The sequence below is a fragment of the Cyclopterus lumpus genome, chromosome 13, assembly GCF_009769545.1.
Source record: "Cyclopterus lumpus isolate fCycLum1 chromosome 13, fCycLum1.pri, whole genome shotgun sequence".
In the NCBI taxonomy this organism is placed as follows: domain Eukaryota; kingdom Metazoa; phylum Chordata; class Actinopteri; order Perciformes; family Cyclopteridae; genus Cyclopterus; species Cyclopterus lumpus.
The window spans coordinates 21,017,789-21,045,288 of NC_046978.1; the positions used below are offsets into that span (position 1 = coordinate 21,017,789).

Consider the following 27,500-nt stretch of genomic DNA (forward strand, 5'->3'; position numbering starts at 1 on the left):
TCTTCATGTCTTCATGTCTTCATGTCCTCAATTATTTCTTATGAGATCTTGAATTGATTAATATGGGATATGAGTATTAACATGTGTGTCCAGTGTGGACCAGGTGGATGTCTCATTGAACTGGCTCAGGAGTTACTGGTCATCATGGTGGGAAAGCAACTGATCAACAACACCCAGGAGTTCTTTGGCCCGTAAAAACAAATGCACACACACACACACACACACCCACACACACACACATGCACCCCCACACACACACACATGCACCCCCACACACACACACACACATGCACCCACACACACACACACATGCACCCCCACACACACACACATGCACCCCCACACACACACACACGCACGCACCCACACACACACACATGCACCCCCACACACACAAACATGCACCCCCACACACACGCACCCACACATGCACCCCCACACACACGCACCCACACACACACACACACATGCACCCCCACACACACGCACCCACACATGCACCCCCACACACACGCACCCACACACACACACATGCACCCCCACACACACAAACATGCACCCCCACACACACACACACATGCACCCCCACACACACACACATGCACCCCCACACACACGCACCCACACATGCACCCCCACACACACACACATGCACCCACACACACATGCACTCCCACACACACACACATGCACCCCCACACACACACACACATGCACCCCCACACACACACGCACCCACACACACACCCACACACATACACACACACACCCACACACATACACACACACATACACACACGCACACACACATGCACCCACCCACACACACACACGCACCCACACACACACACGCATGCACCCACACACACACACACACACGCACATGCACATACACGCACACATGCACGCACACACCTACATGCGCACGGCATACTTACGCACCCACACACACACCCACACACATACACACACACATACACACACACACACACGCACACACACATACACCCACACACACACACGCACCCCCACACACACACGCATGCACCCACACACACACACACACACACGCACCCACATACACGCACGCACACACACACACACACGCTGAGAGGTAACGACATCCGGAGCTTCTAAGAACTGAAGAACTTCCAACGTTCCAAAACGTATCCAACTCTTTTCTAACTGAAACTCTTGGCTCACTATCTGGCAGGAAGTTGACGGTCTGGTGGCAGAAGAGGAAGTTAGGTCATCAGCTTAGGGAGGTGAAGGAGGAGGGAGGAGAGGAGGAGAGGAGGGAGGACAAGCAGGAGGAAGAGCAGGGGGATTCTCCCTGGGAGGCCGACTACCAACTGCTGGTCTATGAAGGGCTCTTCAGCGAATACCTGGAGATGGGTGAGTCATGTTGCGTTGGATTCATCCTCCTGGTGCTGCCAGGCGGGTGGGGTTAATGCAGAGCTCCTCCTCGTTCTCCTCAGTGATCCAGTTTGGTTTCATCACCATCTTCGTGGCAGCGTGTCCTCTGGCTCCTCTCTTCGCTCTCATCAACAACTGGGTGGAGATCCGTCTGGATGCTCAGAAGTTCGTGACGGAGTATCGGCGCCCGGTGGCCGAGCGGGCTCAGGACATCGGCATCTGGTTTCCCATCCTGCAGTTCATCTCCCACATAGCCGTCCTCACCAACGTAGGGCTCTAGAATCTGACTCCAACAGCAGCCAATATTCAATTCAATTCAGTTCATTTTGTATAGCCCAATATCACAAATCACAAACTCCCCTCAGAGGGCTTTACAATCTGTACACATACGACATCCCTGACCTTTGACCTCACATCAGATCAGGAAAAACTCCCCAAAAAATAACCTTTGACAGGGAAAAAAGGGAAGAAACCTTCAGGAGAGCAACAGAGGAGGATCCCTCTCCCCGGATGGACAGATGAATAGATGTCATGTGACCAGATGAACAGAGTTACAGAGTTACATAAACACATTACATGAATATGACAATGTATGAATGGAACTCCAATCCATGAAACAGAAGGAGGTAGAGAGGAGGGGGCGGGGCATCAGCAGGGCCAATGGGAGGCCGGCTCACCAGGAATCAGACACCTCCAGGTCCAATGGACCCTATGAGACGTGAAGTCACAACGACTCCGGGGAGGAAGCAGAGTTAATAAGGTGCAATGGAGAGATGTAAATTCATCCATAAGGAGAGAGAGAAGAGGAGAGAGGTGCTCAGTGTATCCTAAAACATCCCCCAGCAGCCTATAAGCCTATAGCAGCATATCAAGGGGCTGGACCAGGTCAAACCTGATTCAGCCCTAACTATAAGGACTATTAAAGAGGAAAGTCTTAAGTCTATTCTTAAATGAGGTGACTGTGTCTGCCTCCAGGACTGAAAGTGGAAGCTGGTTCCATAAAAGAGGAGCTTGATAACTGAAGGCTCTGGCTCCCATCCTACTTTTTAGGACTCTAGGAACCACAAGTAGCCCCGCATTTAGTGAGCGCAGCTCTCTAGTGGGGCAATATGGTACTACAAGCTCCTTAAGATATGATGGTGCATCACCAATCAAGGCTTTGTAGGTGAGGAGAAGAATTTTAAATGTGATTCTTGATTTTACAGGGAGCCAGTGCAGAGCAGCTAATACAGGAGTCATGTGATCTCTTTTCAAAGTATAATCTGACTTTCTCCACCTCGCTGTCTTTAGGCGTTCCTCATCGCGTTTACCTCGTCCTTCCTACCGCGGCTCTACTACGGCTACACTAGAGACGAAACACTGACCGGGTACATCAACTTTACCCTGGCAACGTCACCAGGCAACTACAGACAGACACAACCACCTTGCAGGTAGTCAACATCACTTTAACTAAGGCCAACAACACACACCCTGAAAGTAGGCAACATCACTGCAACTGCTGCCAGCCACACACCCTGCAGGTCCATGTAGCCTTTCTGTTGTTGTTGATGTTGTTTATGTTGTTGGTATTGATAATGTTGCTGTTGCCCTGCAGGTATCGGAGTTTCAGGAATGCAGACGGTGATTACCTCCCAGAATACTTTCACCTTCTCGCCATCCAAATGGCGTTTGTCATCGTGTTTGAGGTCAGGATCACCAGGAGAACATCTAGAAATTCAACAGAACTTTTACATCTAGAGTCAACAGAACCTTTACATCTAGAGTCAACAGAACCTTTACATCTAGAGAGTCAACAGAACCTTTACATCTAGAGTCAATAGAACCTTTACATCTAGATTCAACAGAACCTTTACATCTAGAGAGTCAACAGAACCTTTACATCTAGAGAGTCAACAGAACCTTTACATCTAGAGTCAATAGAACGTTTACATCTAGAGAGTCAACAGCACCTTTACATCTAGAGTCAACAGAACGTTTACATCTAGAGAGTCAACAGCACCTTTACATCTAGAGAGTCAACAGCACCTTTACATCTAGAGAGTCAACAGCACCTTTACATCTAGTCAACAGAACCTTTACATCTAGAGAGTCAACAGCACCTTTACATCTAGTCAACAGAACCTTTACATCTAGAGAGTCAACAGCACCTTTACGTTTAGAGTCAACAGAACCTTTACATCTAGAGAGTCAACAGAACCTTTACATCTAGAGAGTCAACAGAACGTTTACATCTAGAGTCAACAGAACCTTTACATCTAGAGAGGCAACAGAACCTTTACATCTAGAGAGTCAACAGCACCTTTACATCTAGAGAGTCAACAGCACCTTTACATCTAGAGAGTCAACAGAACCTTTACATCTAGAGTCAATAGAACGTTTACATCTAGAGAGTCAACAGCACCTTTACATCTAGAGTCAACAGAACGTTTACATCTAGAGAGTCAACAGCACCTTTACATCTAGAGAGTCAACAGCACCTTTACATCTAGAGAGTCAACAGCACCTTTACATCTAGAGAGTCAACAGCACCTTTACATCTAGTCAACAGAACCTTTACATCTAGAGAGTCAACAGCACCTTTACATCTAGTCAACAGAACCTTTACATCTAGAGAGTCAACAGCACCTTTACGTTTAGAGTCAACAGAACCTTTACATCTAGAGAGTCAACAGAACCTTTACATCTAGAGTCAACAGAACGTTTACATCTAGAGTCAACAGAACCTTTACATCTAGAGAGGCAACAGAACCTTTACATCTAGAGAGTCAACAGCACCTTTACATCTAGAGTCAACAGAACGTTTACATCTAGAGTCAACAGAACCTTTACATCTAGAGAGTCAACAGCACCTTTACATCTAGAGAGTCAACAGCACCTTTACATCTAGAGAGTCAACAGAACCTTTACATCTAGAGTCAACAGAACGTTTACATCTAGAGATTCAACAGAACGTTTACATCTAGAGAGTCAACAGAACCTTTACATCTAGAGAGTCAACAGAACCTTTACATCTAGAGAGTCAACAGCACCTTTACATCTAGAGAGTCAACAGCACCTTTACATCTAGAGAGTCAACAGAACCTTTACATCTAGAGTCAACAGAACGTTTACATCTAGAGATTCAACAGAACGTTTACATCTAGAGAGTCAACAGAACCTTTACATCTAGAGAGTCAACAGAACCTTTACATCTAGAGAGTCAACAGCACCTTTACATCTAGAGTCAACAGAACGTTTACATCTAGAGAGTCAACAGAACCTTTACATCTAGAGTCAACAGAACGTTTACATCTAGAGAGTCAACAGAACGTTTACATCTAGAGAGTCAACAGAACCTTTACATCTAGAGTCAACAGAACGTTTACATCTAGAGAGTCAACAGAACGTTTACATCTAGAGAGTCCACAGAACGTTTACATCTAGAGAGTCAACAGAACGTTTATATCTAGAGAGTCAACAGAACCTTTACATCTAGAGTCAACAGAACCTTTACATCTAGAGAAACATGTTCTACAAGGACTAAAAAGTGAAAAGTGAATCCTCCTCTTTCTTCCTCAGCACGTGGTCTTCTCCATCGGCCTTCTGATCGACCTGGTGGTCCCTGATGTCCCCGAGGAGGTGGAGCTGAAGATGAAGAGGGAGCACTACATGGCTAAACAGGCTCTGGCTGAGAACCAGGTGCGAGAACTCTGATCAATGTGATCAGAAGAAGCTTGTCAGTGTTTGTTCTGACTGAAGTTAGAGTTTAGTCTTTTTTTTTTTTGTTTCAGCACAGATGACAGTTTGATTTCCCTTCTGATTCCAGTCTTTGGGGATATCCCTGTTTCCTGGTGAGAAGGAAGTCCCGTCCAAGGTCCTGTAACCATACCATCAGGACCCCCACAGAGCGTCTCCTCTCCACCAGACCTGAAGGTGATCCCAGAGGAAACCAGTACATCAGGCAGCTGCTGAAAGACCTCCACATCATCTAGACCCATATTCTACTTTTGATCAACCTCTCTGACAGATCTGCAACACACTTCTGAGACATCCACAAGAACTTCAAGAACTGGGATGAGTCATACAGGTCTAGATCTGCAAGACTCCTTCTAGATATCTTGAGGAACTACCAATCTCCTCATACTCTGTTGGAGCTTAAAGGGATCTACAATCATCTCAGACTTGTGTTGTTGAGTATCTGCAGATCTTTACAATATCTAAATTACTTCTAATGATCCTGAACAAGATCTACAAGATCTTCTGTCCCTAAATGTCTGTCTGCAGCACAAGATGACCTTAAAACCATTAGACGTTTACAAGATCTACTAGAGTGGTCCTGAACTCTAAGACATCCTAACGGGCTCTGTGACAGAAAGTCCCACCCATCCGGTCCCCATGTCACCCTATTTCAGAAAAAAGTATGTACAGTAGTCAGGAGGCAACCTTGGGTTCTAAGTAAAGTCTATGCTTCATGTGTCAAACCTCAATTCTCTCTCCTGACCACCAGGGGACGACTCCTCTGGTTGTATAGAAGTCTATGCTTCATGTGTCAAACCTCAATTCCCTCAATTCTCTCTCCTGACCACCAGGGGGCGACTCCTCTGGTTGTATAGAAGTCTATGTTTCATGTGTTAAAGCTGCATTCTCTCTACTGACCACCAGGGGGCGACTCCTCTGGTTGTATAGAAGTCTATGCTTCATGTGTTAAAGCTGCATTCTCTCTCCTGACCACCAGGGGGCGACTCCTCTGGTTGTATAGAAGTCTATGCTTCATGTGTTAAAGCTGCATTCTCTCTCCTGACCACCAGGGGGCGACTCCTCTGGTTGTATAGAAGTCTATGCTTCAAACATCATGTGTGTCATTCATTGTGTAATTCAAACGGGATCAACAATGTCTTTGTCACTTGCCGTTGACTACATCCATATTTATTCTGAAGTAATGTCCCATAATATTTTACGGGAACTTCGCCTCTCTATACATCTACAAGATTCTTCAAAACCTTCACGTCCTTGTTTGACCTCTAAGAGACCTGGATCATGCTCTATGTTAATCTCATACCCATAAAGCACATTTATTAATATCCCAGTATTTATAATTATAGGTCAATAATCTTGAATAATAATGGCAGTAATGGGAACTATTTGTTGCATATTACTTCATGTTCACAGTTATTGTTAATGTTTCTGTTTTTGTTTCAATCAATCCTCCTAGTTTTTTTTGTTACCTTCATTGTTGTTTAATCATCACGGACAGTTATGGTTTACATACATACATTTTTTACCTTTTATTTTTTACCTGTATGCACTTTTGTATCAAACCTTTCTTCTTCTTTGGTTTTTACTGGTGGACTACAAACCAATGCAGCCACCTGCTGGATTCTACCTGTATGTGTGAAATCATGACTTTATAGAGACTTTATATTCAAGATATTAAACCTGTTTTTAATATTTCAATAAAAAACAGTTGAACCTGTAAATGTTTGTCTTCCGTCTCTTTGATTGACCTTTGACCTTTCCGGTCCCTCTCCCCGTCCTTTCTACTCTGAACATCCTCTAACACAGCGGTCCCCAACTCCCGGACACCCAACATTGTTATTTAGGTTGTTTACTTACTGACAGGCTTTTGAATTTACCAGCGATTGATTTTACCTAAAATATCATAATTTTTTGTTTAATGCGCCTTCATAACCCTTTTTTCTAGTTGCTGTAGTTTCAATTAAATCATAAATCTTCTCAAACTGTTTGACCTGATTTTGTACAGAATCAGAATAATTCACTACTTTAACTTCTTTTATCTCTTAACGTGTCATCATTCTGATGGATAAACCTCTTTCTCAACAATTGGAACTGTTGTCCTTTTACATTTTTTTAAAATAATTCTTCATTCAACAATTGCGCATGTACAATTTCCTAATTTGTCCATAAGAAACGGCAAAATATATTTAACTACAGTTAAACTAACCACAGAAAGAAAAATAGAAACAAGCATAAAATAAAAATAGAAAAGAAGACTGTGATTGTAAAATTAGAAACATAAATCACAGGAAACATATTCATTAATGCTCATATGGCCTTTGGGTGAGAATGACATTTAAGAGTTTTTATATATTTCAACTCTTTGTAAAAAACACAATAAATAGGTGTTAAGCTTGTAAACTTACACTTATAAAGATAGAATTTGGCAAAAATAATCCATAAATGTATGATGTACGCCCTCAAATGTTTTGACATAGCTAAAGAATCCAAATATAACATGTTCATAAAATAATGCAAAATATGTGTACAAAACATGGCAGATGCATCCCGAGACGTTTCCCCTGACCTGGTAGAGCACGGCCCAGCTCCAGGGGAACGGTGCAGTCCGTGTTGGTGTTTCCCGGTCAGGCGCTGCGCGGACCCCTCAGCCCGCTGCGGGTGACGTGAAGGACCTCCTCCTCCGACACACAGCAGCAGCAATGGCGGACTACGACAACTACGATGAGCGGGACCGGGCCTACGGCAGCTTCGGCGGCGGCAGAGGGTGAGTCTGCGGCTCCGTTCGGGAGCTCCGGCGTCCTCGATACACAAACCGCGCTAACCTCGGGACGGACGCCGTGTTTACTGCCGCTTTCGGCCCCCGCGAGCCTCAACGCCGGGCGCCCCGGAGGCCACGGAGCTCGTGCCCGCACGGTGCGTGTTCAGCGGGGCGGGCGCCAGCGTGAGGAGGCCTGGGGGGCGGCGGCAGGAAACACCGTGGTCACGGAGCTCACGAGCTAACTGACACTAAGACATGTGTCGGGGATTTGTGACAAACTGACGGGTTTCTGCTGGTAACAACGAGCCCTGTGAAGCCGGAAAGGAGGCCGGTGGTGGCGGGGCTGCGGCTGCATCATGTGGCCCGCATGGCTGCATCATGTGGCCCGCATGGCTGCATCATGTGGCCCGCATGGCTGCATCATGTGTCCTCAGCGGAAGATCCATGCACGTCGTTCCCAACACGTAGGATCGATTCCCGATCGTTCGGGACTACTGGTTGATGTCCGGGTAGCTGCTCTGTTAATGTAATGTTGTTCTGGTTTAAGTTAACCTGCAGCTGGGAATCCACTGATGTCCTCCTGCGATCACATGATCACATTTGCAATATTGTGATTATTAAAGTAATAATAGACACGTCGTGATGAAGACACGTAATAATAGACACGTCGTGATGAAGACACGTAATAATAGACACGTCGCGATGAAGACATGTAATAATAGACACGTCGTTATGAAGACACGTAATAATAGACACGTCGTGATGAAGACACGTAATAATAGACACGTCGTGATGAAGACACGTAATAATAGACACGTCGCGATGAAGACATGTAATAATAGACACGTCGTTATGAAGACACGTAATAATAGACACGTCGTGATGAAGACACGTAATAATAGACACGTCGTGATGAAGACACGTAATAATAGACACGTAATAATAGACACGTCGTGATGAAGACACGTAATAATAGACACGTCGTGATGAAGACACGTAATAATAGACACGTAATAATAGACACGTCGTGATGAAGACACGTAATAATAGACACGTCGTGATGAAGACACGTAATAATAGACACGTAATAATAGACACGTCGTGATATTGACACGTAATAATAGACACGTCGCGATGAAGACATGTAATAATAGACACGTCGTTATGAAGACACGTAATAATAGACACGTCGTGATGAAGACACGTAATAATAGACACGTCGTGATGAAGACACGTAATAATAGACACGTCGTGATGAAGACACGTAATAATAGACACGTCGTTATGAAGACACGTAATAATAGACACGTCGCGATGAAGACACGTAATAATATACACGTCGTTATGAAGACACGTAATAATAGACACGTAATAATAGACACGTCGTGATGAAGACACGTAATAATAGACACGTCGTTATGGAGACACGTAATAATAGACACGTCGCGATGAAGACACGTAATAATAGACACGTCGTGATGAAGACACGTAATAATAGACACGTAATAATAGACACGTCGTGATGAAGACATGTAATAATAGACACGTCGTGATGAAGACACGTAATAATAGACACGTCGTGATGAAGACACGTAATAATAGACACGTCGTGATGAAGACATGTAATAATAGACACGTCGTGATGAAGACACGTAATAATAGACACGTCGTGATGAAGACACGTAATAATAGACACGTCGTTATGAAGACACGTAATAATAGACACGTCGTGATGAAGACACGTAATAATAGACATGTCGTTATGAAGACACGTAATAATAGACACGTCGCGATGAAGACACGTAATAATAGACACGTCGTGATGAAGACACGTAATAATAGACACGTCGCGATGAAGACACGTAATAATAGACACGTCGTTATGAAGACACGTAATAATAGACACGTAATAATAGACACGTCGTGATGAAGACACGTAATAATAGACACGTCGTTATGAAGACACGTAATAATAGACACGTCGCGATGAAGACACGTAATAATAGACACGTCGTGATGAAGACACGTAATAATAGACACGTAATAATAGATACGTCGTGATGAAGACACGTAATAATAGACACGTAATAATAGACACGTAATAATAGACACGTCGTGATGAAGACACATAATAATAGACACGTCGTGATGAAGACACGTAATAATAGACACGTCGTGATGAAGACACGTAATAATAGACACGTCGTGATGAAGACACGTAACAATAGACACGTCGTTATGGAGACACGTAATAATAGACACGTTGTGATGAAGACACGTAATAATAGACACGTCGTGATGAAGACACGTAATAATAGACACGTCGTTATGGAGACACGTAATAATAGACACGTCGTTATGAAGACACGTAATAATAGACACGTAATAATAGACACGTCGTTATGAAGACACGTAATAATAGACACGTCGTGATGAAGACACGTAATAATAGACACGTAATAATAGACACGTTGTGATGAAGACACGTAATAATAGACACGTCGTTATGGAGACACGTAATAATAGACACGTCGTGATGAAGACACGTAATAATAGACACGTCGTGATGAAGACACGTAATAATAGACACGTGATGAAGACACGTAATAATAGACACGTCGCGATGAAGACACGTAATAATAGACACGTCGCGATGAAGACACGTAATAATAGACACGTCGTGATGAAGACACGTAATAATAGACACGTCGTGATGAAGACACGTAATAATAGACACGTCGTTATGGAGACACGTAATAATAGACACGTCGCGATGAAGACACGTAATAATAGACACGTTGTGATGACACGTAATAATAGACACGTCGTTATGAAGACACGTAATAATAGACACGTCGTTATGAAGACACGTAATAATAGACACGTCGTTATGAAGACACGTAATAATAGACACGTCGTGATGAAGACACGTAATAATAGACACGTTGTGATGAAGACACGTAATAATAGACACGTCGCGATGAAGACACGTAATAATAGACACGTCGTTATGAAGACACGTAATAATAGACACGTCGTTATGAAGACACGTAATAATAGACACGCCGTTATGAAGACACGTAATAATAGACACGTCGTTATGAAGACACGTAATAATAGACACGTCGCGATGAAGACACGTAATAATAGACACGTCGTTATGAAGACACGTAATAATAGACACGTCGTGATGAAGACACGTAATAATAGACACGTCGCGATGAAGACACGTAATAATAGACACGTCGTTATGAAGACACGTAATAATAGACACGTCGTTATGAAGACACGTAATAATAGACACGCCGTTATGAAGACACGTAATAATAGACACGTCGTTATGAAGACACGTAATAATAGACACGTTGTGATAATAGAAACGTTGTCATAATAGAAATGTTGTGATAAAGACACGTTGTGATAAAGACGTGATAATAGAAACGTTGTTATAAAGACACGTGATAATAGAAACGTTATAAAGACGTGATAATAGAAACGTTATAAAGACGTGATAATAGAAACGTTATAAAGACACGTGATAATAGAAACGTTGTTATAAAGACATGTGATAATAGAAACGTCGTTATAAAGACACGTGATAATAGAAACGTTGTTATAAAGACACGTGATAATAGAAACGTTATAAAGACACGTGATAATAGAAACGTTGTTATAAAGACACGTTATAATAGAAACGTCGTTATAAAGACACGTGATAATAGAAACGTTGTTATAAAGACACGTGATAATAGAAACGTTATAAAGACGTGATAATAGAAACGTCGTTATAAAGACACGTGATAATAGAAACGTTATAAAGACGTGATAATAGAAACGTCGTTATAAAGACACATGATAATAGAAACATCGTTATAAAGACACGTGATAATAGAAACGTCGTTATAAAGGCACGTGATAATAGAAACGTTGTGATAATAGAAACGTTATAAAGACACGTGATAATAGAAACGTCGTTATAAAGACACGTGATAATAGAAACGTCGTTATAAAGACACGTGATAATAGAAACGTTGTGATAATAGAAACATTATAAAGACACGTGATAATAGAAACGTCGTTATAAAGACACGTGATAATAGAAACGTTATAAAGACACGTCGTGCTAAAGACACGTTGTGATAATAGAAACGTTGTGATACTAGAAACGTTATAAAGACATGTGATAATAGAAACGTGATAATAGAAACGTTGTTATAAAGACACGTTATAATAGAAACGTCGTTATAAAGACACGTGATAATAGAAACGTCGTTATGAAGACACGTAATAATAGAAACATCGTTATAAAGACACGTGATAATAGAAACATCGTTATAAAGACACGTGATAATAGAAACGTCGTTATAAAGACACGTGATAATAGAAACGTTGTGATAATAGAAACATTATAAAGACACGTGATAATAGAAACGTCGTTATAAAGACACGTGATAATAGAAACGTTATAAAGACACGTCGTGCTAAAGACACGTTGTGATAATAGAAACGTTGTGATAATAGAAACGTTATAAAGACACGTGATAATAGAAACGTGATAATAGAAACGTTGTTATAAAGACACGTTATAATAGAAACGTCGTTATAAAGACACGTGATAATAGAAACGTTGTTATAAAGACACGTGATAATAGAAACGTTATAAAGACACGTGATAATAGAAACGTTGTGATTAGGGCTGCGCAATTAATCGAATTTTAATCGTGATCATGTGGAGTTTGAAGATGTGGAGTCGGCCACGATTGAGCATGATCGTCGGCGATATTGGCGTTTAAAATGCTGCTCTGCCACACATCAAATCAAGCGCTTCCTCAACTATCAGTCAGCCAACCACAAGGGCGGGAACGAGATGGGGGTGTCACCCTACAGCGCAGCCTCAAACAAAGTTCAACCAACTTGTTTATCCACCTAAAAAATCACCACAAACCACAGTACGACAAATGTGTTAAGGCTAAAGCTAACGCTAACGCACTGACTCTCCGTCCATGTGCAACGTCATCAACCCAGAAAAGCATAATGCGACCCTGTATAGCGCCACAGCGTATCATCCACCTCCCAAAGACACACTGAAATCACAGCTGCAGTCACATTTCATTTGGCCAAAGACACGTGAGCAATAAATACTGAGCAATCAATACTGTGAGCAATGAATACTGAGCAATGAAGGCTGAGCAATGAAGGCTTCAGACAAATGGTCAAGACAGTCGACAAGAGATACGTATCCTGGCTCCATTGCTTCTCCAAAGTACGACTGAGCTATGGTCAAGCAGAACAATGAAGCCGTACATGTCGCATTTTGGGTAAACATTGTATTCACATTTTGGGTAAACATTGTATTCATATTTTGGGTAAACATGTATTCATATTTTGGGTAAACATGTATTCATATTTTGGGTAAACATTGTATTCATATTTTGGGTAAACATTGTATTCATATTTTGGGTAAACATGTATTCATATTTTGGGTAAACATTGTATTCATATTTTGGGTAAACATGTATTCATATTTTGGGTAAACATTGTATTCATATTTTGGGTAAACATTGTATTCATATTTTGGGTAAACATTGTATTCATATTTTGGGTAAACATGTATTCATATTTTGGGTAAACATTGTATTCATATTTTGGGTAAACATTGTATTTATATTTTGGTGTAAAGACGTGTATATTTGCCAGAATGTAACAACAATGGAAGTAGAAGCAGTGAAGCAGTAAACGTTAAAGTGCAATAAAAACGAAGAACGGATTTACTTCATTAATTAAATATGAAGAACACATTGACATCCCACAACAATAGAAATTATATATTCTATTATCTATATATCCGTGTCCCATGATGCTCTTGTCCCCCTCCGTGTCCCATGATGCTCTTGTCCCCCTCCGTGTCCCATGATGCTCTGTCCCCCTCCGTGTCCCATGATGCTCTGTCCCCCTCCGTGTCCCATGATGCTCTTGTCCCCCTCCGTGTCCCATGATGCTCTTGTCCCCCTCCGTGTCCCATGATGCTCTGTCCCCCTCCGTGTCCCATGATGCTCTGTCCCCCTCCGTGTCCCATGATGCTCTTGTCCCCCTCCGTGTCCCATGATGCTCTTGTCCCCCTCCGTGTCCCATGATGCTCTTGTCCCCCTCCGTGTCCCATGATGCTCTTGTCCCCCACTGTGTCCCATGATGCTCTTGTCCCCCTCCGTGTCCCATGATGCTCTCTGTCCCGCTCCGTGTCCCATGATGCTCTCTGTCCCGCTCCGTGTCCCATGATGCTCTGTGTTTCCGTGTCCCATGATGCTCTCTGTCCCGCTCCGTGTCCCATGATGCTCTCTGCCTGCCCCCCTCTGTGTTTCCGTGTCCCATGATGCTCTCTGTCCCGCTCCGTGTCCCATGATGCTCTCTGCCTGCCCCCCTCTGTGTTTCCGTGTCCCATGATGCTCTCTGTCCCGCTCCGTGTCCCATGATGCTCTCTGCCTGCCCCCCTCTGTGTTTCCGTGTCCCATGATGCTCTCTGTCCCGCTCCGTGTCCCATGATGCTCTCTGCCTGCCCCATAGGCCCCGCCCAGGCCCCGGCAGCGGCGGCAGCAGGAAGCCGCAGAAGGAGCTGCCCACAGAGCCTCCGTTCACGGCGTACGTTGGAAACCTGCCGTTCAACACGGTGCAGGGCGACATCGACATCATCTTCAAAGAGCTCAACATGCGCAGCGTCCGGTTGGTCCGGGACAAAGAGACGGACAAGTTCAAAGGTCAGAGGTGTGTGTGCACTGTGTGTTCACGTGTGTGTGTTCACTGTGTGTGTTCACTGTGTGTGGTGTGTGTTCACTATGTGTGTTCACTGTGTGTGGTGTGTGTTCACTATGTGTGTTCACTGTGTGTGGTGTGTGTTCACTATGTGTGTTCACTGTGTGTGTGTTCACTGTGTGTGGTGTGTGTGTTTACTGTGTGTGTGTTCACTGTGTGTGTGTTTACTGTGTGTGTTCACTGTGTGTGGTGTGTGTGTTTACTGTGTGTGTGTGTGTGTGTGTGGTGTGTGTGTTCACTATGTGTGTGTGTTTCTCTCTCAGGGTTCTGTTATGTGGAGTTTGAAGATGTGGAGTCTCTAAAAGAAGCTCTGACCTACGACGGAGCGGTGAGTATCACATCAACTAATGAAATATACTCCTAGTTTACTCATGTTCCAATAGTACTTATGTACCAATAGTACTCATGTACTCATGTTCCAATAGTACTTATGTACCAATGTACCAATAGTACTCATGTACCAATAGTACTCATGTACTCATGTACCAATAGTACTCATGTACCAATAGTACTCATGTACCAATAGTACTCATGTACCAATAGTACTCATGTACCAATAGTACTCATGTACTCATGTACCAATAGTACTCATGTACCAATAGTACTCATGTACCAATAGTACTCATGTACCAATAGTACTCATGTACTCATGTACCAATAGTACTCATGTACCAATAGTACTCTTGTACCAATAGTACTCTTGTACCAATAGTACTCTTGTACCAATAGTACTCTTGTACCAATAGTACTCATGTACTCATGTACCAATAGTACTCATGTACTCATGTACCAATAGTACTCATGGTACATCTAAACATATAAACTGGAAGTGTTATTTTAGTGAAGAGTTTTTTAACTAGAACAGCCTTTTTGACTTCATGAGAAAGTTGCTAACGTGTGACCTCTGACCTCTCAGCTGTTAGATCAGAGGTCCCTGCGGGTGGACATTGCAGAGGGGCGAAAGCAGGAGCGAGGAGGAGGAGGAGGAGGAGGCGGCGGCGGCTTCGGCTTCAGGAAAGACGATGGCAGAGGTATGAACGCCGAAGACCACACAGGAAGTAGGTGACAAACCCTCGACCAGTCCCAGTCTCTCCTCCTCGTCTGTGATGCTTTGACGAGGAGGAGGAGAAGTAGGACTATTCATCTTGTCATCCTGTCATCATCTCATTCCCCCCCCCATCATCTCTCTGATTGGCTGATGGACCACTAACAAGCTCCGCCTCTTCCATGCTGTTCCTCAGCTCCTTCAAGGAGGAAGCACTGCCTCTATGTCCCCCCCCCCCCCCCCTCAGTGTTAAACTCCCCCCTGTCCCCTGCAGGACGAGGAGGGTTTCCAGGATCTTCCAGAGGAGGAGGCCGCGATGAGGACTTCGGCCAGCAAGGAGGAGAGTTGAGCACCTCAGGTTGGACATTGGTGGACCAATCAGAAGACAGCAGTACTTCCACATTAGATGATAATCAATAAATAGATCAGTTAGTGTTTTCTATTGATTGAGAAGTGACACAATGCTAAGCTAATTAGGGTTCAAAGGTCAACCGGCCGTTGACCCCTCCTGAAGCCGCTGGGCCACAGCCAGTTGTTTTCCCATCATGCCTTTCACCTGAACCATCTCATGCTCACCGGTCACTGCAGGCCACCTGAGGGCGTCTGTCTGTGGTCTCACCTGTCTGTGGTCTCACCTGTCTTTAGGCGGCGGTCGCATTGGAGACCGAAGGGGGGGAGGTGGAGGACCGGGAGCCGGAGGACCAGGAGCCGGAGGACCGGGAGCTGGAGGACCGCCTCGCCCCAGAGACGGGGGACCCCCCCGCGGAGGCGGAGCAACGCCGGACTTCAGGGAACCGTCTGATGGTGACAACTTCCTGTTTGACACTGTTTAACATCAACAGTCCACTTCATGAAGACTAGAGTGGAGTCTCTGGTGGTTAACCTTTGTTTGTTTGTTTGTTTGTTTGTTTGTTTGCTTGCACAGAGGAGCGAGCGCAGAGGCCTCGGCTGCAGCTGAAGCCTCGGACCGTCTCAGAGCCGCTGAACCAGGTCGCCAACCCAAACTCTGCCATCTTTGGTGGAGCCAAGCCCAGAGAGGAGGTGAGGCACCTTGGGGGGGGGGGGGGGGGGGGTAACAAAATGAGCTTGAACATCAGCTTCCTGACAGAAAGACGCTCGTCATCATGTGTGTCGATGATCTCGGGATAAAAAACGTGTCTCGTCCAATCGGATTCCAGAAGAGAACGATCAGCCGTTCAGGGTCAAGTGCCTTGCTCAACGACACATCGACGAGGACTAGGCGGGATCGAACCGACGATCCTCTGATTGAAAGACGGACCTGCTAACCACTGACCGTTTTCATCCTCTCTCTCTCTCCAGGGGCCCTGATTGACCCCACAGCGAGGGAGGAGGACAGAGGGAGGAGGACAGAGGGAGGAGGACAGAGGGAGGAGGAGGCAGAGGGACACAACGTGATGACAAACAGGATGTAGAAATGATTTAGTTTGCTGTTATTGGTAATTTTCCTTTGTCTTTTTCTCTCCATCTGTCTTTGAATGCAGCACTGATTCAATTCAATCAGCAGCCACATCCTCCCCCCTCCCTGTCCCCCCTCACCCCCCCCCAACCAGACGGTGGCGCTCTCATCCCAGTGTCACAGCAGGACAGAAGAAACTAAAGGTCTTTGTGCTGTTTTGTTTGTCAGTGTGCGTCTTGTAGAAGCCGACTGCCACCAATAAAGTGTTTTGTAAAGATTGAAGTTTTGAATGAACTGCAGAAGTCCAAATTATTATTATTGTTATTACGATCAATGACGTTTTTTTTTTTGTTAAAAGCTGTCATTCCTGCATTTCATCTGTAACTCCTCGTGTTGACCCTGCTGACGTGAACCTGGTCCAGGTGAATGTTTTCAGGTCTGAGCGGATCAGGATTCAAACCTGCGGTCGGTTTCGCTCTGCGTCGCTTCGTTCTCTGGACGTTTGCTTTACTGTACTATAGAAATACTACGGGCTGTTTTAACTTTACTTTGTTTTCCTACACTGTTTATGGCAATAAAACTCTCATCATCGTCATCACTACTGCCTCTGTGTCCTCTCTCCCAGTGCTTTAGTGCTTCATCTCAGGGTTAACTGGTACTTAAACTCATCATCGGCATCACTACTGCCCATCCATCCATTGTCTTCATCTCATCCGGGCCTCAACTCCAAGTTCCCTCCTGATGTCCGAGCTCCTTACTCTATCTCTAAGGCTGAGTCCTAAGGAGGAACCTCATCTCCTTACCCTATCTCTAAGGCTGAGTCCTAAGGAGGAACCTCATCTCCTTACCCTATCTCTAAGGCTGAGCCCTAAGGAGGAAACTCATCTCCTTACCCTATCTCTAAGGCTGAGCCCTAAGGAGGAAACTCATCTCACCCTATCTCTAAGGCTGAGCCCTAAGGAGGAAACTCATCTCCTTACCCTATCTCTAAGGCTGAGTCCTAAGGAGGAACCTCATCTCCTTACCCTATCTCTAAGGCTGAGCCCTAAGGAGGAAACTCAGCTCCTTACCCTATCTCTAAGGCTGAGTCCTAAGGAGGAAACTCATCTCCTTACCCTATCTCTAAGGCTGAGTCCTAAGGAGGAACCTCATCTCCTTACCCTATCTCTAAGGCTGAGCCCTAAGGAGGAAACTCATCTCCTTACCCTATCTCTAAGGCTGAGCCCTAAGGAGGAACCTCATCTCCTTACCCTATCTCTAAGGCTGAGCCCTAAGGAGGAAACTCATCTCCTTACTCTATCTCTAAGGCTGAGCCCTAAGGAGGAAACTCATCTCCTTACTCTATCTCTAAGGCTGAGCCCTAAGGAGGAAACTCATCTCCTTACCCTATCTCTAAGGCTGAGCCCTACAGAGGAAACTCATCTCCTTACCCTATCTCTAAGGCTGAGCCCTAAGGAGGAACCTCATCTCCTTACCCTATCTCTAAGGCTGAGTCCTAAGGAGGAACCTCATCTCCTTACTCTATCTCTAAGGCTGAGTCCTAAGGAGGAACCTCATCTCCTTACTCTATCTCTAAGGCTGAGTCCTAAGGAGGAACCTCATCTCCTTACCCTATCTCTAAGGCTGAGCCCTAAGGAGGAAACTCATCTCCTTACCCTATCTCTAAGGCTGAGCCCTAAGGAGGAAACTCATCTCCTTACTCTATCTCTAAGGCTGAGTCCTAAGGAGGAAACTCATCTCCTTACCCTATCTCTAAGGCTGAGCCCTACAGAGGAAACTCATCTCCTTACCCTATCTCTAAGGCTGAGCCCTAAGGAGGAAACTCATCTCCTTACCCTATCTCTAAGGCTGAGCCCTAAGGAGGAAACTCATCTCCTTACTCTATCTCTAAGGCTGAGTCCTAAGGAGGAAACTCATCTCCTTACTCTATCTCTAAGGCTGAGTCCTACAGAGGAAACTCATCTCCTTACCCTATCTCTAAGACTGAGTCCTACAGAGGAACTCATCTCCTTACTCTATCTCTAAGGCTGAGTCCTAAGGAGGAAACTCATCTCCTTACCCTATCTCTAAGACTGAGTCCTACAGAGGAACTCATCTCCTTACTCTATCTCTAAGGCTGAGCCCTACAGAGGAAACTCATCTCCTTACCCTATCTCTAAGGCTGAGTCCTACAGAGGAAACTCATCTCCTTACCCTATCTCTAAGACTGAGTCCTACAGAGGAAACTCATCTCCTTACCCTATCTCTAAGGCTGAGCCCTACAGAGGAAACTCATCTCCTTACCCTATCTCTAAGGCTGAGCCCTAAGGAGGAAACTCATCTCCTTACCCTATCTCTAAGGCTGAGCCCTAAGGAGGAAACTCATCTCCTTACCCTATCTCTAAGGCTGAGCCCTAAGGAGGAAACTCATCTCCTTACCCTATCTCTAAGGCTGAGTCCTAAGGAGGAAACTCATCTCCTTACCCTATCTCTAAGACTGAGCCCTAAGGAGGAAACTCATCTCCTTACCCTATCTCTAAGACTGAGTCCTAAGGAGGAAACTCATCTCCTTACCCTATCTCTAAGACTGAGTCCTAAGGAGGAAACTCATCTCCTTACCCTATCTCTAAGGCTGAGCCCTACGGAGGAAACTCATCTCCTTACCCTATCTCTAAGGCTGAGTCCTAAGGAGGAAACTCATCTCCTTACCCTATCTCTAAGACTGAACCCTACAGAGGAAACTCATCTCCTTACCCTATCTCTAAGGCTGAGCCCTAAGGAGGAACCTCATCTCCTTACCCTATCTCTAAGGCTGAGTCCTAAGGAGGAACCTCATCTCCTTACTCTATCTCTAAGGCTGAGTCCTAAGGAGGAACCTCATCTCCTTACTCTATCTCTAAGGCTGAGTCCTAAGGAGGAACCTCATCTCCTTACCCTATCTCTAAGGCTGAGCCCTAAGGAGGAAACTCATCTCCTTACCCTATCTCTAAGGCTGAGCCCTAAGGAGGAAACTCATCTCCTTACTCTATCTCTAAGGCTGAGTCCTAAGGAGGAAACTCATCTCCTTACCCTATCTCTAAGGCTGAGCCCTACAGAGGAAACTCATCTCCTTACCCTATCTCTAAGGCTGAGCCCTAAGGAGGAAACTCATCTCCTTACCCTATCTCTAAGGCTGAGCCCTAAGGAGGAAACTCATCTCCTTACTCTATCTCTAAGGCTGAGTCCTAAGGAGGAAACTCATCTCCTTACTCTATCTCTAAGGCTGAGTCCTACAGAGGAAACTCATCTCCTTACCCTATCTCTAAGACTGAGTCCTACAGAGGAACTCATCTCCTTACTCTATCTCTAAGGCTGAGTCCTAAGGAGGAAACTCATCTCCTTACCCTATCTCTAAGACTGAGTCCTACAGAGGAACTCATCTCCTTACTCTATCTCTAAGGCTGAGCCCTACAGAGGAAACTCATCTCCTTACCCTATCTCTAAGGCTGAGTCCTACAGAGGAAACTCATCTCCTTACCCTATCTCTAAGACTGAGTCCTACAGAGGAAACTCATCTCCTTACCCTATCTCTAAGGCTGAGCCCTACAGAGGAAACTCATCTCCTTACCCTATCTCTAAGGCTGAGCCCTAAGGAGGAAACTCATCTCCTTACCCTATCTCTAAGGCTGAGCCCTAAGGAGGAAACTCATCTCCTTACCCTATCTCTAAGGCTGAGCCCTAAGGAGGAAACTCATCTCCTTACCCTATCTCTAAGGCTGAGTCCTAAGGAGGAAACTCATCTCCTTACCCTATCTCTAAGACTGAGCCCTAAGGAGGAAACTCATCTCCTTACCCTATCTCTAAGACTGAGTCCTAAGGAGGAAACTCATCTCCTTACCCTATCTCTAAGACTGAGCCCTAAGGAGGAAACTCATCTCCTTACCCTATCTCTAAGACTGAGTCCTAAGGAGGAAACTCATCTCCTTACCCTATCTCTAAGGCTGAGCCCTACGGAGGAAACTCATCTCCTTACCCTATCTCTAAGGCTGAGTCCTAAGGAGGAAACTCATCTCCTTACCCTATCTCTAAGACTGAGCCCTAAGGAGGAAACTCATCTCACCCTATCTCTAAGGCTGAGTCCTACAGAGGAAACTCATCTCCTTACCCTATCTCTAAGACTGAGTCCTACAGAGGAACTCATCTCCTTACTCTATCTCTAAGGCTGAGTCCTAAGGAGGAAACTCATCTCCTTACCCTATCTCTAAGACTGAGTCCTACAGAGGAACTCATCTCCTTACTCTATCTCTAAGGCTGAGCCCTACAGAGGAAACTCATCTCCTTACCCTATCTCTAAGGCTGAGTCCTACAGAGGAAACTCATCTCCTTACCCTATCTCTAAGACTGAGTCCTACAGAGGAAACTCATCTCCTTACCCTATCTCTAAGGCTGAGCCCTACAGAGGAAACTCATCTCCTTACCCTATCTCTAAGACTGAGTCCTAAGGAGGAAACTCATCTCCTTACCCTATCTCTAAGGCTGAGCCCTACGGAGGAAACTCATCTCCTTACCCTATCTCTAAGGCTGAGTCCTAAGGAGGAAACTCATCTCCTTACCCTATCTCTAAGACTGAACCCTACAGAGGAAACTCATCTCCTTACCCTATCTCTAAGACTGAGCCCTAAGGAGGAAACTCATCTCCTTACCCTATCTCTAAGACTGAGTCCTAAGGAGGAAACTCATCTCCTTACCCTATCTCTAAGGCTGAGCCCTACGGAGGAAACTCATCTCCTTACCCTATCTCTAAGGCTGAGCCCTAAGGAGGAACCTCATCTCCTTACCCTATCTCTAAGGCTGAGCCCTACAGAGGAAACTCATCTCCTTACCCTATCTCTAAGGCTGAGCCCTACAGAGGAAACTCATCTCCTTACCCTATCTCTAAGGATGAGCCCTAAGGAGGAACCTCATCTCCTTACCCTATCTAAGGTACTGTGTGTTCTCTGTACTAGTACTTCAGTACTTCATCTCAGGGGTACGCGTGGTACTTTTTTATCGTGATGCCAGTAAACTCACTTGTCAGTGTGTGTACTGTGTGTAGTCTGTGTGTGTACTGTGTGTAGTCAGTGTGTGTACTGTGTGTAGTCTGTGTGTGTACTGTGTGTAGTCTGTGTGTGTACTGTGTGTAGTCAGTGTGTGTGAGTGTATTCTGTGTGTAGTCAGTGTGTGTCTGTGTGTGTACTGTGTGTAGCCAGTGTGTGTCTGTGTGTAGTCTGTGTGTGTACTGTGTGTAGTCTGTGTGTGTACTGTGTGTAGTCAGTGTGTGTGAGTGTATTCTGTGTGTAGTCAGTGTGTGTCTGTGTGTGTACTGTGTGTAGTCAGTGTGTGTCTGTGTGTAGTCAGTGTGTGTCTGTGTGTAGTCAGTGTGTGTACTGTGTGTAGTCTGTGTGTGTACTGTGTGTAGTCAGTGTGTGTCTGTGTGTAGTCTGTGTGTGTACTGTGTGTAGTCAGTGTGTACTGTGTGTAGTCAGTGTGTGTCTGTGTGTAGTCAGTGTGTGTACTGTGTGTGTCTGTGTGTAGTCAGTGTGTGTACTGTGTGTAGTCTGTGTGTAGTCAGTGTGTGTCTGTGTGTAGTTAGTGTGTGTACTGTGTGTAGTCAGTGTGTGTCTGTGTGTAGTCTGTGTGTGTACTGTGTGTGTCTGTGTGTAGTCAGTGTGTGTACTGTGTGTAGTCAGTGTGTGTAGTCTGTGTGTAATCAGTGTGTACTGTGTGTGTCTGTGTGTAGTCAGTGTGTGTACTGTGTGTAGTCTGTGTGTAGTCAGTGTGTGTCTAGTCAGTGTGTGTCTGTGTGTAGTCTGTGTGTAGTCAGTGTGTAGTCTGTGTGTAGTCAGTGTGTAGTCTGTGTGTAGTCAGTGTGTGTACTGTGTGTAGTCTGTGTGTAGTCAGTGTGTGTAGTCAGTGTGTGTACTGTGTGTAGTCAGTGTGTGTAGTCAGTGTGTGTAGTCTGTGTGTAATCAGTGTGTACTGTGTGTGTCTGTGTGTAGTCAGTGTGTGTAGTCTGTGTGTACTGTGTGTAGTCAGTGTGTGTCAGTGTGTAGTCTGTGTGTAGTCAGTGTGTGTCAGTGTGTAGTCAGTGTGTGTACTGTGTGTAGTCAGTGTGTGTACTGTGTGTCTGTGTGTAGTCAGTGTGTGTACTGTGTGTCTGTGTGTACTGTGTGTAGTCAGTGTGTCAGTGTGTAGTCAGTGTGTGTACTGTGTGTAGTCAGTGTGTGTACTGTGTGTGTCTGTGTGTAGTCAGTGTGTGTACTGTGTGTCTGTGTGTACTGTGTGTAGTCAGTGTGTGTCAGTGTGTAGTCTTTGTGTGTACTGTGTGTAGTCAGTGTGTGTCAGTGTGTAGTCAGTGTGTGTACTGTGTGTAGTCAGTGTGTGTCAGTGTGTGTAGTCAGTGTGTGTCTGTGTAGTCAGTGTGTGTACTGTGTGTAGTCAGTGTGTGTCTGTGTAGTCAGTGTGTGTACTGTGTGTAGTCAGTGTGTGTAGTCAGTGTGTCTGTGTGTAGTCAGTGTGTGTACTGTGTGTAGTCAGTGTGTGTAGTCAGTGTGTGTAGTCAGTGTGTCTGTGTGTAGTCAGTGTGTGTGTGTGTAGTCAGTGTGTGTACTGTGTGTAGTCGATGTGTGTCTGTGTGTAGTCAGTGTGTGTCTGTGTGTAGTCAGTGTGTGTCAGTGTGTGTCTGTGTGTAGTCAGTGTGTGTACTGTGTGTAGTCAGTGTGTGTCAGTGTGTAGTCAGTGTGTGTACTGTGTGTAGTCAGTGTGTGTCAGTGTGTAGTCAGTGTGTGTCAGTGTGTAGTCAGTGTGTGTACTGTGTGTAGTCAGTGTGTAGTCAGTATGTGTACTGTGTGTAGTCAGTGTGTGTCAGTGTGTAGTCAGTGTGTGTACTGTGTGTAGTCAGTGTGTGTCTGTGTGTAGTCAGTGTGTGTACTGTGTGTAGTCAGTGTGTAGTCAGTGTGTGTACTGTGTGTAGTCAGTGTGTGTCAGTGTGTAGTCAGTGTGTGTCTGTGTGTAGTCAGTGTGTGTCAGTGTGTAGTCAGTGTGTGTAGTCAGTGTGTGTCTGTGTGTAGTCAGTGTGTGTCAGTGTGTAGTCAGTGTGTGTCAGTGTGTAGTCAGTGTGTGTAGTCAGTGTGTGTCTGTGTGTAGTCAGTGTGTGTCAGTGTGTGTAGTCAGTGTGTGTCAGTGTGTAGTCAGTGTGTGTAGTCAGTGTGTGTCAGTGTGTAGTCAGTGTGTGTCTGTGTGTAGTCAGTGTGTGTCTGTGTGTAGTCAGTGTGTGTCAGTGTGTAGTCAGTGTGTGTACTGTGTGTAGTTGGGGTCTCTTCCTGGTTCTCCACCGTGTCCGCCATGTTGCTCCACTCACAGCTGGAGGTTCAAGCCGTTAACTAGTTCAACAAGTTCTCTAACTAGTTCAACTAGTTGTGACTCCACCGCTCGTTAGCTTCGTGCTAGCCGCAGCAGCGCGTCGGTCCCAGGTAAGACTTCCCCGTGTGAAGCCGCTGGTTACCCCGCTAACCCGGTGCCGGTAACCCGCGGGGGCTAACTAGCTGTAGCTAACCCGCGGACTGACCCGCGGACTGACCCGGACCGGTCGGTTCTCCGTCGGTTCTTTAAACTTCACGAAGTAGCCCGGCGCTAGCCTGTAGCTAGTATCCTTAGCACGGCACCAGACTCCGGTCCCGTCGAGCAGGACTTCCCGGAGGACCCGAACCGGTTAACGTGTGAAGCGTCCGGGTGGACCGGAGACCTCCAGGCGGATTGATCTCACTTTACCGTCCAGTCGGGGGAAGTTCGGTTATTCTTCGTATTGATCCGCCTGATTATTGATCACATCCGAGTCTTTCATACTGGTCTGTCTTACTGGGACCTGCTCCTCGGTACTGGTCTGTCTTACTGGGACCTGCTCCTCGGTACTGGTCTGTCTTACTGGGACCGTCACCTCGGTACTGGTCTGTCTTACTGGGACCTGCTCCTCGGTACTGGTCTGTCTTACTGGGACCGTCACCTCGGTACTGGTCTGTCTTACTGGGACCTGCTCCTCGGTACTGGTCTGTCTTACTGGGACCTGCTCCTCGGTACTGGTCTGTCTTACTGGGACCTGCTCCTCGGTACTGGTCTGTCTTACTGGGACCGTCTCCTCGGTACTGGTCTGTCTTACTGGGACCTTCTCCTCGGTACTGGTCTGTCTTACTGGGACCTGATCCTCGGTACTGGTCTGTCTTACTGGGACCGTCTCCTCGGTACTGGTCTGTCTTACTGGGACCTGCTCCTCGGTACTGGTCTGTCTTACTGGGACCTGCTCCTCGGTACTGGTCTGTCTTACTGGGACCGTCACCTCGGTACTGGTCTGTCTTACTGGGACCTGCTCCTCGGTACTGGTCTGTCTTACTGGGACCGTCTCCTCGGTACTGGTCTGTCTTACTGGGACCGTCTCCTCGGTACTGGTCTGTCTTACTGGGACCGTCTCCTCGGTACTGGTCTGTCTTACTGGGACCTGCTCCTCGGTACTGGTCTGTCTTACTGGGACCGTCTCCTCGGTACTGGTCTGTCTTACTGGGACCGTCTCCTCGGTACTGGTCTGTCTTACTGGGACCTTCTCCTCGGTACTGGTCTGTCTTACTGGGACCGTCTCCTCGGTACTGGTCTGTCTTACTGGGACCGTCTCCTCGGTACTGGTCTGTCTTACTGGGACCGTCTCCTCGGTACTGGTCTGTCTTACTGGGACCGTCTCCTCGGTACTGGTCTGTCTTACTGGGACCTGCTCCTCGGTACTGGTCTGTCTTACTGGGACCTTCTCCTCGGTACTGGTCTGTCTTACTGGGACCTGCTCCTCGGTACTGGTCTGTCTTACTGGGACCGTCTCCTCGGTACTGGTCTGTCTTACTGGGACCTTCTCCTCGGTACTGGTCTGTCTTACTGGGACCTTCTCCTCGGTACTGGTCTGTCTTACTGGGACCTGCTCCTCGGTACTGGTCTGTCTTACTGGGACCGTCTCCTCGGTACTGGTCTGTCTTACTGGGACCGTCTCCTCGGTACTGGTCTGTCTTACTGGGACCTTCTCCTCGGTACTGGTCTGTCTTACTGGGACCGTCTCCTCGGTACTGGTCTGTCTTACTGGGACCTTCTCCTCGGTACTGGTCTGTCTTACTGGGACCGTCTCCTCGGTACTGGTCTGTCTTACTGGGACCGTCTCCTCGGTACTGGTCTGTCTTACTGGGACCGTCTCCTCGGTACTGGTCTGTCTTACTGGGACCGTCTCCTCGGTACTGGTCTGTCTTACTGGGACCGTCTCCTCGGTACTGGTCTGTCTTACTGGGACCGTCTCCTCGGTACTGGTCTGTCTTACTGGGACCGTCTCCTCGGTACTGGTCTGTCTTACTGGGACCGTCTCCTCGGTACTGGTCTGTCTTACTGGGACCTTCTCCTCGGTACTGGTCTGTCTTACTGGGACCGTCTCCTCGGTACTGGTCTGTCTTACTGGGACCGTCTCCTCGGTACTGGTCTGTCTTACTGGGACCTTCTCCTCGGTACTGGTCTGTCTTACTGGGACCTTCTCCTCGGTACTGGTCTGTCTTACTGGGACCAACAGATTACTTTAGTTGTAACAAATTACTTTTACTTAAAACGATCTACACAGGTTTTATATTATAAATACATTGTAAACATTTTGTAGTATAAATATAAATATTAGTTTACATTATAAATATTATACACAATATACATATTTATTGTGTTATAAATACATAATACATAGTGAATAATTCCCCAGTAAACTGCCTTATAATGTGACTTATAAAGACACACGTGTCCATTCAGCTAACGTCTACCACCAAACGTCTTTTATATCGTCCCATAACGGCAGTATTTATTAAACAGCATTTATTAAATATTATTTATTAAACTGTATTTATTAAATATTATTTATTAAACTGTATTTATTAAACTGTATTTATTCAACTGTATTTATTAAACAGCATTTATTAAATAGTATTTATTAAACTGTATTTATTAAACTGTATTTATTAAACAGCATTTAGTAAATATTATTTATTAAACTGTATTTATTAAACTGTATTTATTAAACAGTATTTATTAAACAGCATTTATTAAATATTATTTATTCAACTGTATTTATTAAACTGTATTTATTAAACAGCATTTATTAAATAGTATTTATTAAACTGTATTTATTAAATAGTATTTATTAAACAGCATTTATTAAATATTATTTATTAAACTGTATTTATTAAATAGTATTTATTAAACAGCATTTATTAAATATTATTTATTAAACTGTATTTATTAAACAGTATTTATTAAACTGTATT

The 27,500-nt window shown here is 45.2% G+C and overlaps 3 protein-coding genes across 4 annotated transcripts in view; all 3 read left to right on the forward strand.

Moving 5' to 3' along the window:
* ano7 (anoctamin 7) overlaps nt 1-5,928 on the forward strand; it is a 36,597-nt gene extending 30,669 nt beyond the window's left edge. Inside the window, exons 18-24 of the mRNA XM_034549093.1 lie at nt 94-191; nt 1,214-1,395; nt 1,479-1,684; nt 2,707-2,846; nt 3,011-3,101; nt 4,975-5,094; nt 5,222-5,928. Of these exons, the coding sequence (XP_034404984.1) occupies nt 94-191; nt 1,214-1,395; nt 1,479-1,684; nt 2,707-2,846; nt 3,011-3,101; nt 4,975-5,094; nt 5,222-5,278 (894 nt within the window). The 3' untranslated portion in view covers nt 5,279-5,928. The remainder of the gene's footprint in view (nt 1-93; nt 192-1,213; nt 1,396-1,478; nt 1,685-2,706; nt 2,847-3,010; nt 3,102-4,974; nt 5,095-5,221) is intronic.
* A 1,860-nt stretch (nt 5,929-7,788) lies between these two features.
* eif4h (eukaryotic translation initiation factor 4h) lies at nt 7,789-17,776 on the forward strand. 2 transcript variants are annotated; one of them, XM_034548762.1, is made up of 8 exons: nt 7,789-7,915; nt 14,471-14,661; nt 14,980-15,044; nt 15,633-15,747; nt 16,036-16,119; nt 16,407-16,565; nt 16,687-16,802; nt 17,082-17,776. In XM_034548762.1, the coding sequence occupies exons 1-8, from the start codon at nt 7,851-7,853 to the stop codon at nt 17,088-17,090; spliced, it is 804 nt and encodes a 267-aa protein (XP_034404653.1). In that variant the 5' UTR covers nt 7,789-7,850; the 3' UTR covers nt 17,091-17,776. The 2 variants fall into 2 exon arrangements, with proteins under 2 accessions (XP_034404653.1, XP_034404652.1); XM_034548761.1 differs by having other exon boundaries at nt 15,633-15,774; nt 17,082-17,132.
* Nucleotides 17,777-24,346: 6,570 nt separating this feature from the next.
* rffl (ring finger and FYVE-like domain containing E3 ubiquitin protein ligase) overlaps nt 24,347-27,500 on the forward strand; it is a 14,509-nt gene continuing 11,355 nt past the window's right edge. Inside the window, exon 1 of the mRNA XM_034547811.1 lies at nt 24,347-24,647. The gene's annotated coding sequence lies outside the window, so the exon portion shown is untranslated. The remainder of the gene's footprint in view (nt 24,648-27,500) is intronic.